Raw genomic sequence first — 14,658 nt, forward strand, 5'->3', positions numbered from 1 at the left:
GGTGAATGACTTCATGCACTCTGACTTCTGGGTTTTCTAGTTTTTAAGAATTTGCTACCAGTGGAGTAGAGTGGTAATATCTAGTTATGGGCTGAACTGTCTCCCCGCCACTTCATATGTTAAAGTCCTAACCCCCAGTACCTTAGAATGTGACTGTCTTTGGAGCTAGACCTTTAAAGAGGTATTTAAATTTAGGTAAAGAGGTAATTAAATTCCTTAGGTCTGCTTACCTGAGGTTATGGCTTATGAAATTCATACTTGTGACAGCAAATAAGAACCAAAATAGAGCTAGGGTGAAAGAGGGTAAGTTGGAGAAAAGATGAAAAGATTGTTCCAGAAGGACTAAAATCACCAAGAGATGGGCGTAGGAAGGTATGGATTCCACTGTTTGCCTGCTGTCATCGTGGGCAACACCTCAAAACCAGGCATAATCCTCTCAGTTACACACACACACACACACAACTTTAGCAGCCTATAATCATACCTCCCAACCCAAAGGAATTATCTGGTGGTTGGAATCTGTTCTCTTCTCTTCAGCAAAGTATCCCACAAAGTTCAAGGAGAATATTGTGTAAGATTATTTTATTTCACGGGGCAAAGTTGCTGTAATATCCAACTGGATCCCACCTGAAGCATTAGAAGCCAACTATAGTAAATACATTTTATATATGTTCAGTGCTGCCACAATAGCTGTTCCTCCGCCTTTAGGAATGCTGCTTGTTATTATAGCTCATGGTAACCAGGCAACATGCAAGAGCAGGCGATGCATGGAACAGGTTGCACGTGGGGAAACATGCTTTTACCAAACTATTCTCCAAACATATGTTATTTAGCCATTGAGGGCCATTTATTAAAAGCTTTGTGGTTTTCATGAAGCAACTACTACGCATTATAGCTTTTGCCTCAAATCACCAGAAAACTTAAACTATTTTGGTTAAATATCCCTTTAAAAGCTGACAGAAGAAAAGAATATCTGTTATAACGTGGAACCATCTAAATCCCCAGACTGTTATCCCCGCCCAGTTGGACATGGTGACCATGCACATTCTTCTGGGTTAATGCAAGCTTGGAAAGCCAGAAAAGCTGCATGGGCATGGGCTGGCTGGCTGGCTTTCCCCTCAGGAACCCTGAACATCATTTCCTTCTGCCTTTTCTGCTAGCGCTTGGCGGCTTTTCACATCTGGGAGAGCCTGATGTCATAGGTGACCATGTTGAAGTTGTCCCAGGCAAAGAGCTTCTTCTCCAGGGGGTTGTAGTCGATCATGCTGCTGTATTTGTAGCGGTTCTTGAACGGGACCGTCAGGGCCTTGCTGCTACCGGTGCCGGTGTCGTATGCGAAGTTGACGGTAGCATCAGGCAGTGAATAGCTGCTGATGGTATACAAGGTGCTGCAGATGATGAAGGCGTTGGCGACCGACTGCTTACGGATGTTAGTCTCCCAGGTTTGTTCCAGCTCCAGATTCTCTGGGTTCAGCTTGGAGAGGACAATGGCGCCTTTGGCCGCCTCGGTGCTGTAGATGACCCAGAGGCCTGTCTCATCTACTGCCAGGTCGATGTCTGTGTAGCCGCCCCAGGAATAGGGGAACTGCCCGTGGTAGCCGGCTCCAGGGATTTCCTTCTCAGCCTTCAGCGTCTCGGTGCGCAGCTCGTATCTGATCACCGTTCTGGACTCCTCGCCCTGGAAGTAGAGGCTGCCCTGGTACACCACGGCGCCTGTGCTTTCCAGCGGCCTGGGCAGCACGTGCACCTTGGAAGGGTAGCCCCGCAGGAATTGGCTGATGAGGTCATACTCAAAAACCTGGCGGACGTCTGTGCCCACTGTGTCGATCCTCCACGTGGTCTCCTGGGTATAGGGGTAGGCGGCCTTGGGGTCTCTCATCCACACGCCGTACTTGCCCGTGAGTGTTTCAGCTGTTCTCAGAGTGACAGGTTCTCCTACCCAAATGAGTTCTCCACATCCTGGTGAATTAAAACAAACACCATGTAGCCATTATCTTTCCACAATGTGGAATCATGGCAGAGCCGGTAGAAGTGAGAACCCCAGAGACAGACCGTCTGGGTTTAAACCGGGCTTTGCCACGCATCACCTTATTTTGTCACTTATTGTGACTTTCAATAAGTTACTTTGCTCTCTAAGAGATTCGGTTTTCTGATTTGTAAGGGGAGATAAGAGTAGTGTTTTGGGTAGTAGAGCTGTGGTAAGTTTTAAATGTGATTATACATGTTAAGTGCTCCGTATAGAGTAAATGCCCAGAAAATATTCTGTGATCACTATGTGATATCAAAGTACAGTTGACCCTTGAACAACATGGGTTTAACAGTATGGGTCCACTTATACGTGGATTTTTTTCAATAAATACTCGGTATTCTACTTGGTATCGGTTATAAAGATGAAGGCTGCCAGGTGGCTTCACACTGTATTTGTAATATTTGACTTAAGCTGGGCATCGTCTCATGATGTTCATTGCATTACTCTTTATAACTTTCATGTCTGATTTATTTCATTATTATAAAAAATGAGACAATAATCAAGTCATTCTAATAATCTCTATAAAACAAGTTTTTCAAGCCCTTCCCCAATGGACCACATACTGCAGCCATCATTTTAATATACTAAAATCTGAATATGAGTTTTTAAATGAAGAGTTGGTCGAAAACTTAAATCTGATTGAATCACAATAAACCTCTGTATTATAATGGGCATCTCAATTTCCTTACAGAAAGTGGAAACGCTTTGTTGCCCATATCTCAGAGAATCATATTTTGAATATCTCAAAACTCTCCATCCTCATGCATGCCCTTCTGTACTAGCAATAAGTGTCAACAACATGGAAAGTCACTGTCTCTGAAAGACACAGTCTTTGTCTTAAAGTCAGGCTTTCAGGGAACACCTTTCAGAGGGTCAATTGTACTTTTCCTAAATACCCAAAATTCAGAAAAGATACCTTTAGTAACAGACACTATGCTGGGATGGTCCATGGTGTCTGTCTGGCCCCAAGATAAAGATATGAAGGATCTACTGAAAAATGTTGTTTTTCAGGTGCAATCAATTCTATATGACAACCAAGTGGGTGAAACAAGCACATCTCTCATCTTTCCTCAGTGCATCCCCGTCCCCTTCCCAAGTGTAGGTGATAAGATACAGAGCTTTGCTAGGGAAAGGCCGACTTCCTGCCAGTGTGCCCTGGAAAGGCAGCAGAAAGGGGGTTCTGTTCCTCTTCCCCTTTCCTGCCTCTGCTCCCAGGGAGGTTATTTGTCCACCCCCCCCCCCCCCCATAGTGAGCTGAGAAACTCTGAATGCAGAGCTAGATACAGATAAAGACCACATTGGTACAGAAGAGGAGAAATTTAACTCCATACCAGTGCCTCCCTCTTCACTCCTGGGATGACCAGATGGACTCTCCTTCAAGATTCGGGAAGCAGGAACCTCAGTTAACTCTGACTTCAATTCCTGAAAGTCCACGTTCTCCAAATTCCATTTAGAAACTATAGTAAAAGAAAGAGGCAAAACTGTACTGTGAGGAAAAAGGCCTAAGGATAGACTACGTTGAGAATGGGATTTAAATAGGCTTCCAAAGATATTAGGGTGTTTGAGATTTGTTTTAAGATAATAAATGGGGTTCAGGGAGGGGGAGGGACAATGAAACAAGACTGGGCTGTGCTGACAACTGTTGGAGCTGGGTGATGGATATGTTAGGGTTTGTATTATTCTCTCTACTTCTGTGAATGTTTGAAAAATTCCGTAATAAAAAGCTCAGAAATAATAAATTGCATAGCAATGTGCCTAGCACAGAGTAGAGTATTCAAAATAAAGTAAGCTTGTACGAAATTAAAATAATTCCCACTAGAAGGTCTGATTTATGAGTAGGTGAGGTGTGATGCAGGGATATTGCGAAAATCCTTAGCATTTTCTGGGATGCCAGAAATTCAACAATTAACAATTCTCTGCCTGACTTAGGTGTGTTTTTCTCCTGTCATAAAGCAAATGTTCCCATAAGAAGTAACATATTAAGATTTAACATGCTCAGCTGAAATATTCTGTCAGATCCCTTTCCAAGACCATTTTAGACAAGGAAGAGAGTGTGCAGGATTCCTACAGGAATTTGGGGGACAGTTTGAGCCAAGGAGAAGGGAAAAGGTGCGGATGACATTGGTTAGACATTAAGTCATCACAGTGTATCACACGTTGCTACTTTGACTTAGGATTATGGCATACAGCAGCCCTTGAATACAAGGAAAAAGCACAGCCACAGGAGCAGCTGTTTTAAAAGGCAGGTTGGATTATGGTTCAGGTATGGTGAGGCCAACAGATCAGGAGACAATGGCCATTAAAAAGATAGGTCGTTATACTCACTGATCCCTAGAGGAGGGGGGACACCACCTCATAGAGGGCCACACGGTGAAGCACCAGGGTTCATCAGGAGGGAGGGGGAACATGGGTGAGAGCTTTATTTTGATTTCCAGGGGAAGGAATGAGTGAGGCAGGGTAAGCAGGTTTAGGATTGGCTACTTTGAATAATTTCTGCAGGCTCTGAAGCATAAGAGCTGTCCCTAGTTGTCTGGTACCTGGCCCCCATTGATCAGGGCAGGGGAATAGTGGCCCTGAGCGTGAGACCCCGATGGAGGAGGGGGTGGGGTGTAGGCTCCGAATTGGTTCATTTGCGTATGAAAGGTGTGCTTACAGGTGAGTCATTTACTATCTTTAAGAATTGGCTAACCCTCTGAGGGGCAGTCCCTCCTGTTATCAGCAAGACCCAGGTGTCAAAGCATCAGAATAAAAAGAACCTAGTGGCAAGACGGGAATAAAGACACAGACCTACTAGAGAATGGACTTGAGGATATGGGGAGGGGGTGGGGTGAGATGTGACAGGGTAAGAGAGTGTCATGGACATATATACACTACCAAACGTAAAATAGATAGCTAGTGGGAAGCAGCCGCATAGCACAGGGAGATCAGCTCGGTGCTTTGTGACCACCTAGAGGGGTGGGATGGGGAGGGTGGGAGGGAGGGAGACGCAAGAGGGAAGAGAAATGGGAACATATTGTATATGTATAACTGATTCACTTTGTTATAAAGCAGAAGCTAACACACCATTGTAAGGCAATTATACTCCAATAAAGATGTTTAAAAAAAAAAAAAAAAAGATGTGCTTAAAACATTGGCCTTGTCTCTTGCTGAACGTCTCAGGCAGTCTGACCTGGGCCCCAGCCCAGCAGAATAGCAGGGAGGGCAGGCAGGGCAATGCCTGAGGCTGGGCTCCCACCCAGCCCAGAAAGTCAGGAAGACATTCTCTGTCTTTCATCACTTGTTAGCTTAACTCTTCTAAATTTACCTCTCAGGCGATGGAACTCTTAACCCTCCTGGATGTACCACATTTCATCAATCTTAAGCCACACGTTCGTTCACATTTTCACATGTCTGCAATCAAGGTACCCTCTTATAGTTGCTGGTATTCAGCTTAGATGAACTACAGTACCGGAAAAGGCTTCTCCCTGTAAGGAGGTAGGGAAAGCACCCAGCGAAGAAGCCCTAAGGCTTGGGCTGGGCCAGGGTGCTGGGGGGTGGCCTTCAGGTGTTATCTCCTCCACCTCCGCTCCCGATCCCACAGTAGTCTCCACCCCTGCCTTCCATGCAGCTGTTCAGCTGGCCTCCAGGAGAGTGTGACTGCCCTGGAGGGGGTGCGTGCTCACACCCTGGGACGTTCCTCAGTCTAGACTGGGCCGGGTGACCAGTTATGAACTCTAAGCCAAAACGTGTAGCCAACTGAGGTCATCCTAGATATGCACTCCAAACTCCAGGGGTAATTGGGAGTACCCCTAGGGATGTGGAAGGTCTTCAGTGTCCGCAGCCTTGGGAAGCTGTTTATCCATCCTGTCAGCCAGCCCCTCTGGAGCACCTATTAAGTGTAAGACTAGATGCGGAGAAAAAAAGGCGAATAAGTTACAGTTGGTCCATGGTTCCCTTTAGGAATGGATAATCTGGCAAAGTCCTCTTGGCCAGGAAGTAACATGGGTCATTCCAGGCTACTTTGGGAACCAGGATCGGTTGGACCATCCAAATGGTTGCTGGAAAGTCCTGGGAAGTTAATTTGGTGCCTTGAATCTCCTTCTCCCTGTCTGAAGGGCTGTGGAGGTGAGGAAACTCCTCTGTTCTTCCCTCTAAAGGTTGCCTTGACCTAGGAGGGTACCCAAGGCAGAGGCCGATCTACTAGGTCAGAGGTAGGTTCCCTAGACCAGACCAGTCCGGGACCTGCGTGGGCAGCGTGGGAGAGGAACGGGGTGCCCAAGGTCCCCTGTTCTTCTGTGCTGTCAGGAATAGGTAAGTGTGAGGAAGCCCCTTCCTTTACAAGGGGCTGACAGAGCTGTCTTAAACCGTCCCTGCCTCCTGAAGCCAGGCCTCTGCCCTCTGTCTGCCTCTTCCAACCACTTGACTTGTCTCTTAGGCCTAAAACACAAGGAGAGAGCCCTGACTCCTGGCTGTCAGAAGCCACCCCCCCCACAACCCCCGCCTTGCCTACCCAACCTCTGACACTGAGCAGAGGCTCGTGCAATGTGGCCGTTTCTCAAAGTCATGTCACTGAGCGAGTTCCCTGAGGTGAGTTGTTTTCCTTTCCTTTGTACCTTTCCTTAGTTAGTTTCAGGGAACTAAGATGCCACATGCTGGTGCGGAAATGCCCTCTCGGGAATTCCCTGGTGGTCCAGTGGTTAAGACTCTGCACTTTCAATGCAGGGGGCCCAGGTTTGATCCCTGGTTGGGGAACTAAGATCCCCGCAAGCCGCATGGTGCAGCCAAAAGAAAAAAGAAGAAAGAAAGGAAAATGCCCTCTTTAGCCACAGGGAATAAAAAAAAAAGTGAGGGGGAAACAAACCCAAACAGGCATTTTCCCAGGTAACTTCATTGAAGACATCTAAAGTACTGGCACTGAAATACTGAAAAACAGCTTCTTTGTGAAAAGAGATGATTAACAGGTATTTATGGCTCTTTCTACATTTCAAAGCAGTTTTATATAAATTATTTATGTGATCTGGTGCCTTCACAAGTTTTAGAGAAATAGAATAAAGCTTTAGAACTGCAGTCTGCCCCTAATTTAACTATTGCCACCACTTACTAAGTGCCTCCTGTGAGCCAGGTCCTGTGCTAGGCTTTTGCTATCATTACCTCTATTCCACATAACAGTCCTAAGAGGCAATGTTATGATCTTCGTTTTGCAGAAGAGGAAACTGAGGCTCAGAGAGGTTAAGTTACTTGCCCAAGGTCACACAGCTGGTAAGTGATGGGACTAGGACTTGAACCCACGTGTGCCACGGTCATGGCAGTTGTGAACCTTTCCACCCTGTGGTGGGGATGTGGGTCAGTTATAAATGTACTGCCCGTCAGTGCTGAATGCACCCTTCCATAGATGCTCTCTCAAAAAAAGAGACATTTCTCCTTTAAAGTGAGTATGATGTTAGGCTTTCTCAGTAGAGGGCGCTAGAGGGACACGGTGGGGGGTGCCAGTCTCCTGCAGCGTCCCGCAGGGGCTGGGCTGGCAGCAGCAGTGTGAGGACATCTGGTGGAGCTCTGCCTCAGGCACTTGCCAAGGACGTGGTTCTTCTGTGACCTCGCAGCCTCAGCCTGCCCATAACGTTTCCACGACCCTCTCAACACCGCACCCAGAGTCCTTGCATGGGGACCCCCGTGCTCTGCAGACCTCTGCAAGCCCCTACGCTGGCTCTGCAGGGCTCCTGCAGCCTTTCCCAGACTCAGGAGGTGTCCATTCCACCTCCAGCCTGGGCTAACCGGCCAGCGTCTCTGCTCTCTGATGGGCTCAACCCCACCTTTCTCAATGATGTCGGAACCCATTCCAAGTTTGTCCTTCCTCTGTACCCTCCCTCAGCCCTAGGGTGTCATGTGGGGCTTATTTTATCTCATAGTTGCTATTTCATCAGTTAATTCTTTATATTGAACATCCCTGACTTAACCTGCTATGTGGTATCTGTCTCCTGCTTGAACTGAGACTGCTACCAGAGGCTCTACACTGCTCAGCACTTTAGGGGGTGACCCACTCCTGGAGCTGACTCAGATTCCAGTGGGTGGCTCATGCACACACAGCTCCCAGGCGGTTTACCCAGAGAGACGTCTTCCCGTCAGCTCTTCCTCCCCTACACGTGCCTGGCTGGTGCCCAGTTCCTTTCCTGGTCCCACCAAGGTCCTCAGGGCTCTAACCAGGGGGTCTTTCTCCCTGGCCCCCTAACCCCCAAACCCTTTGTAAGAACCACACCTCATGTGCTTTCTTTGGAGTAAACAAGAATCACAATAAAACATAAGGTCAGGGAATGGCTTCCGAATGACTGTAAGGCCAGTTCTCAGTTGGCAGGTGGGATGGTTGGATTGCAAATCTGCTGGGTGCTGCTTGGCTGTGTCAGCCAGGAACACCTGGCAACGGTCAGATTCCCAGAGTAGAGTCGCCTGGCGTGAGAAGCAAAGCCTGTGGGAGAGGATGCAGAGCCCAAAGGCAGGAAAGCTGTTGCGTGAAGGGGCCTGGCTGCGCCAGAAGTCATAGTTTCGTAATTCAGTCCTGCCATGTACCAGCTGTGTGACTTTGGGCAATTACTCAATTTCTCTGAGCCTCAGAATTCTTAGCTCAAACTATAAATGAAATGATCCTCAGTAAAAATGTAACAAAACTAAAATTTCTCTGGAATGTTTCAAAATCACTCAAATTTCATTCTGAACGTGGGAGAAAAACAAAAAGAGGTTATGAAAAGATTAAGGACTGTATTGTATCAGACAGCTAAAAATTTGTAGGGCTTTTGTTTGTTTCTGTGAAAATTCAGTCCTTCTGCGGTTGAGAAGTTCATGTCTATTACAAAATTTTGGAAGTATTTTCTTCATGCTCTGTCCTATTTATATACTTATATATAGATATATAAGCAAATGACATTGTAATGATTTTTGTAGTTATTTTCTATCACTGCCTGAAAAGTTAGGTCAGTATTATATACATGAAGAGGATGAAGAAAAAGAAGGGTGCCAACATAATCACAGGTTGTCATGAATATTCTAGAAGGTGAAGATTAGCTAGCAGACTACTGTCCTGGGTGCTGCTCCAACATATACTGAATCAATGCGTGTTACAGAAGTGATATGTACACATCGACATTTTGATCTATAAATGACTTTTTTCTTTTTTTTTGGCTGCACTGGGTCTTTGTTGCTGTGCGCAGGCTTTCTCTAGTTGTGGTGAGCGGGGGCTACTCTTCATTGCGGTGCGCAGGCTTCTCATTGTGGTGGCTTCTCTTGTTGTGGAGCACGGGCTCTAGGCGCGCAGGCTTCAGTAGTTGCAGCACGCGGGCTCAGTAGTTGCAGCACGCGGGCTCAGTAGTTGCGGCACATGGGCCCCAGAGTGCACAGGCTTCAGTAGTTGCAGTGCATGGGCCCAGTAGTTGCGGCGTGCAGGCTCTAGAGCACGCGGGCTTCAGTAGTTGTGGCGCACAGGCTTAGTTGCTCCACAGCATGTGGGATCTTCCCAGACCAGGGATTGAACCCCTGTCTCCTGCATTGGCAGATGGATTCTTTTTTTTTTTTTTTTTAATTTTAATTTTATTTATTTATTTTATTTATGGCTGTGTTGGGTCTTCGTTTCTGTGTGAGGGCTTTCTCCAGCTGTGGCAAGCGGGGGCCACTCTTCAGCACGGTGCACGGGCCTCTCACTATCGCGGCCTCTCTCGTTGCGGAACACAGGCTCCAGATGCGCAGGCTCAGTAATTGTGGCTCACGGGCCCAGTTGCTCCGCAGCATGTGGGATCTTCCCAGACCAGGGCTCGAACCCGTGTCCCCTGCACTGGCAGGCAGACTCTCAACCACTGCGCCACCAGGGAAGCCCGGCAGATGGATTCTTAACCACCGTGCCACCAGGGAAGTCCCTATAAATGACATTTTTAAACAATAGTGGAGCTCAAGCAAAAGAAGCCCTTCGTAGCTATAATCCATTTACTGGGTGGTCACTCTGTGCCAGGCACTGTGCTGGATGCTTTCCTGTGTTACTTCTAATTGGGGGGATTATTCTCCCCATCCTATGGGTGAGGAAGTGAAATCTGCAGCACTTGTGTTGAGCAACTCTGGTGCCCCTCCCTGCATATCTTGCCCACCTTTTTCTAGCCATTGCTGTGTCAGCCTCTGCAAGAACCAGCCTGGTGCTCACATCTGTGGATCAGGGAAGTGCGATATACCCCATGGGATGATCCTTGGCCAAAAGGGTATTGAATCTGGGAAGGAATGCTCCCTTTCTCTGTTGCATTCTACACAGCTTCTCAGAAGTCTTGGTGGGGTACAGCCTTTGCTGCCCACCATGGGGACCAGTTGGAGAAGGGCCCTTCCCCACTGCCCCATGCTGGTTCTCTTTCCTTCCCTGTCACACTCTCCCCTGTCCCCGATTCTCCTCCCTGGGATTGTGGCCCACACAAACACTGCACACAAGCCCTCATCCCAGGTTCTGTTCTCTGAGAGTCCAAAGCAGGTGAGAAATAAAGGGGAAGGTGGAATTTCTCTTGTGACTTATAAGCAACTCTAGTTTCTCTTTTGGTAATCTGTATTTTCTATTTATTTAAAAGATTTAAAAGATTATTTAAAAGATTTCTAGACATTTCACTACAGAATTATTACTACAACATTTTATATGCATATATTATTTCAACTCACACACACATACACGTATAAACAAGTGACTTCCGTGATTCTAAGGACATTTTTTTTCTATGTAATACTTACACAATAAAGAAGATGGTGGTGACAATTCGAATTACAGGTGGAGTCAGGAAAAGTCCACCTCCTCAGGCCTTTCCTCTGCCAACTTGGCCTCACTAAGCCCTCAGTCCCACACCCTCCATCTCTCAGTTATTGCCTCTCCTGCCTAAAGTACACCCACACCTGAATCCCAGCCGCACCAAACACCCCTTTACTCTCAAATCTAGGACCTTGAAGCACATCTTTTGTTCCAAGCGTTCTTTCCCTGACATTTAAATGTAACTTTTCTGTCTTTCATCTTTAGGTTCTATAAACCAGAGGTCACGTCAGGGTCCTGAAGACCCACTGAACCTCGGGGGAGGGGCCTGAATTCTAGTCCCGGCTCTGCCACTAGAAGGCTGGTGACCGGGAACCTCTGAGCAACCTCTCTGGGCCTAAGTTCCACATCTGTACAAATGAGCCAGAGGCATCAGATGCTCTCGAGGCCCCCTTTCCAGCTATACATTCTTGTACTAATGTAATTTCCTGCTCACGAAAAACCCACTGCTAGGAAAGAGCTTCCAAGTCTGTAGTTCACTATAATGGGCTGTTGTCTTTATTCCAAAAGTAGAGCAGCTGGAAAGGACAAAAAGAAATATAAAATCAGGGCTTCCCTGGTGGCACAGTGGTTAAGAATCTGCCTTCCAGTGCAGGGGACACGGGTTCAAGCCCTGATCCGGGAAGATCCCACATGCCACGGAGCAACTTAGCCCGTGCGCCACAACTACTGAGCCTGCGCCCTAGAGCCCGCGAGCCACAACTACTGATCCCACGTGCCACAACTACTGAAGCCCGCGTGCCACAACTACTGAAGCCCGTGTGCCTAGAGCCTGTGCTCCGCAACAAGAGAAGCCACCGCAGTGAGAAGCCCGCGCACTGCAATGAGAAGCCTGTGCACTGCAATGAGAAGCCCGCGCACCGCAATGAGAAGCCCGCGCACCGCAATGAAGATACAATGCAGCCAAAAATAAATAAATAAAACATAAATTTAAAAATATATATATATAAAATCAGAGAACACGTTGAATAAATTCCCAAAGACTTGTTAAGTGACCACAAGACAATAAAAAAAAGTTTCCTCTATTTTTTCACATACACACACACACACACACACACACTCTGTCCCTCTGTCTCTCTCTCTCTCTCTCTGTGTCTCTCTCTCAGGGGTTTTGTTCATTCAGTTAACAGTCTGAAATATGTAATGCCTCATAACACTTCTATTAATAATGATTCTTTCATTTGTGCTCAAAGACTCAAGTTCAACAAGTCTCAGCACCATCACTGATCAGCTGTTCAACCTGGGGTCCCTTGGCATCTTGTGACCTTACTTCCCTTCATTGTAAAATTTAGAATTGGATCTCTTCCAACTCTATCAATACAGGATTTTAAAAAATCCTTTATACCTTAGAGTCATTTCATTTGAACCCTACAAAAATCGTTATTCACAACAGGAATTTTCATTGCCACGTTATGGATGAGAAACCAAGGTGCAGAGACTAAACGACTTGCCCGAGGTCACACCCAGGCATGGACCCTTGGGTTTTCTGGTCTCACATCTGTGCAGATTTTGCCTTTCATGCAGAGAGCCTCTTTAGAAGATAATTTCCCTTCATTTTATTTTGAAGATTTTCAAAGCTTTTGAAAAGTTGACAGAACAGTACAATAAATCCCCCATGTGTCGTTCACTTAAATTCACCAACTGCTAATATTTTGTCACATTTGTATCATTTTTCTTTCTCTCACTCTTTATATATTCACAGTCTTTGCAAATCATTTGAAAGTAAACTGTGCACATTCTGATGCCTCATCCCTAAGTGCGTAAGCATGTATCTCCTTAGAACACGGATATTCTTCATAACCACAATACCATATCTCACCCAAGAAACTGAACACGAACCCAATAACACAACCTGATAAGCAGTCTATATTCAAATTTCCTCAAGGATCCCAAACCTGTCCCTCGTAGCTTTGTTCCCCTGGATGCAGGGGCCACTCCAGCATCATGTACTGCCTTTGGTGACTACATCTCTACAGTCTCCTTTAATCGAAAACAAGGCCCCCACCCCCAACTCCCTTTATTTTTCTTTCTTGATGTTGACATCTTTGAAGGGCCCAGACTAATTGTCCCCTAACTGGATTTGCTTGCTTGTTCCCTCATGATTGGAAAACTTTTTAAACAGTGAATATTTGGGAGCAGAGTTTCACAAAAAGTGACACAAATACTGTCTTCCCAACTACTGGGAAGAGTGTCCCTCCTCCCCCAGTGTACACTCATGGACTCACCTGGCAGGGACCAGGATGAACAGAATGACATCTCAGGTAGCAAAAGCCACTTCAAAGTGACTTAAGAGCAGAGGTTCTCAGATTGGACCAAAAGCAGGAAAATTTCCAAAACAACATATTGAGGGAACCCACACTGGGTTGCTGCCTCTTTATTTTGCCAAGGAAGGACACTTAAAAAAAAACCCTACCACCTATCATCATTTCATAAATCTATTGTCATTTCATAAACAGAGGTCATTTTAACAACAAAAGGTAAGCGTCAACAATCTCTGAACAAAGATTCACAAAAGGACAATTTTCTAAAAAGGATAGTTGGCAACTTTCTACTGATCCTATATATTTGCATCTCACCTGGTCCTTATATTTCTCATTTTGCTATGGATTGTGAAAACTGTCGTGGGTAGGCACAAGAACTCAGAAGCGGGCCTTCCCTGGTGGCGCAGTGGTTAAGAATCCGCCTGCCAATGCAGGGGACACGGGTTCGAGCCCTGGTCCGGGAAGATCCCACACGCCGCAGAGCAACTAAGCCCACGAGCCACAACTACTCAGCCTGAGCTCTACAGCCCGCGAGCCACAACTTCTGAAGCCCTTGTGCCACAACTACTGAAGCCTGTGCACCTAGAGCCCGTGCTCCGCAACAAGAGAAGCCACTGCAATGAGAAGCCTGCCCACCGCAACTAGAGAAAAACCCGCACACAGCAACAAAAACCCAACGCAGCCAAAAAATTAAAAATTAAAAAAAAAAGATCTCAGAACCACAAACCTCAACAGATCTCTCGGGACCTAACTCACTAGCAACATGTGAAAGTGGTTGCTTTGCCCTCCTTCATTTGTCTGACTCACGCTAGATGCGTGGTCTCCAGGAGAAAGGAGAGGGCAGGAAGGACAGGCCTGGCCACCTGTAACAGGTTTCCGTGAACCGTGCCACCTTCACCCCACGGTGTTACCTTCCTTGGAGCCTGGTGGTACGTCCTCAGAGGTGCTGCGGGCCTGGGGACACTGGCCCCTCCTCAGGCGTGCTACCTCCTTGCTACTGCTTTCCAACCTCCTGGCCAGATCCCCGTTCTCTGCCTGCAGTCGTCTCTTCTCCTCCTCCAGAGCTGACTTGTCACGGACGAGGTCTCTGTAGGCTAACTCCAGCTCCCTCTGCAGCCCCTCCTGGGTGTCCCAGGGCGCGGCAGCCTGGCCCGAGGTCAGGCGGTGGAGGAGGGCCTCCAGGGAGCTGAGCCGGGCTTCGGTGGACTCCAGGGCCGCGCGCTGTTCGCTGCTGTCCCTCTGCAGGTCCTGGATGGCTGACATGGCCTGGCCCTGCTCGGGGCAGCTGGACTCATTGGGGCTGGCCACGCTGAAGGTGTACTGGCATCGGCCACTCCGGTCGTTGGCCTTCCGGAACTGGGCTGTCCTGGCACCCACACCCCATACCAGACAGACCAGCAGCAGCAGCTGGACGGCTGGCATCTCGGGCCTGCGGTGGCAGCAAGGTGCACAGAAGCCCTCAGAGCAGCGGCTGCACGAGGCTCCCTCTGGAACTCTCCCCTGCCCTGAGAGGTGTCTGGCTGGGTGGCCCGGCTGATTCCTGCCCTGGCTGCACAGAGGTTTATATATACTGG

The 14,658-nt window shown here is 47.4% G+C and overlaps 1 protein-coding gene and 1 non-coding gene across 2 annotated transcripts; one reads left to right on the plus strand and one right to left on the minus strand.

Moving 5' to 3' along the window:
* Positions 1-554: 554 nt before the first annotated feature.
* MYOC (myocilin) lies at positions 555-14,623 on the minus strand. The gene is made up of 3 exons (XM_007165317.2): positions 13,996-14,623; positions 3,361-3,486; positions 555-1,959 (listed from the first exon to the last, which is right to left on the minus strand). Exons 1-3 carry the CDS (start codon positions 14,504-14,506, stop codon positions 1,175-1,177), a joined length of 1,422 nt encoding a protein of 473 aa, XP_007165379.1. The 5' UTR covers positions 14,507-14,623; the 3' UTR covers positions 555-1,174.
* TRNAE-UUC (transfer RNA glutamic acid (anticodon UUC)) lies at positions 6,688-6,760 on the plus strand. The gene has a single exon. It is a non-coding gene; the product is annotated as a tRNA-Glu (tRNA).
* Positions 14,624-14,658: the final 35 nt, after the last annotated feature.

The sequence above is a fragment of the Balaenoptera acutorostrata genome, chromosome 1 (genome assembly GCF_949987535.1).
Source record: "Balaenoptera acutorostrata chromosome 1, mBalAcu1.1, whole genome shotgun sequence".
NCBI classification, from domain to species: domain Eukaryota; kingdom Metazoa; phylum Chordata; class Mammalia; order Artiodactyla; family Balaenopteridae; genus Balaenoptera; species Balaenoptera acutorostrata.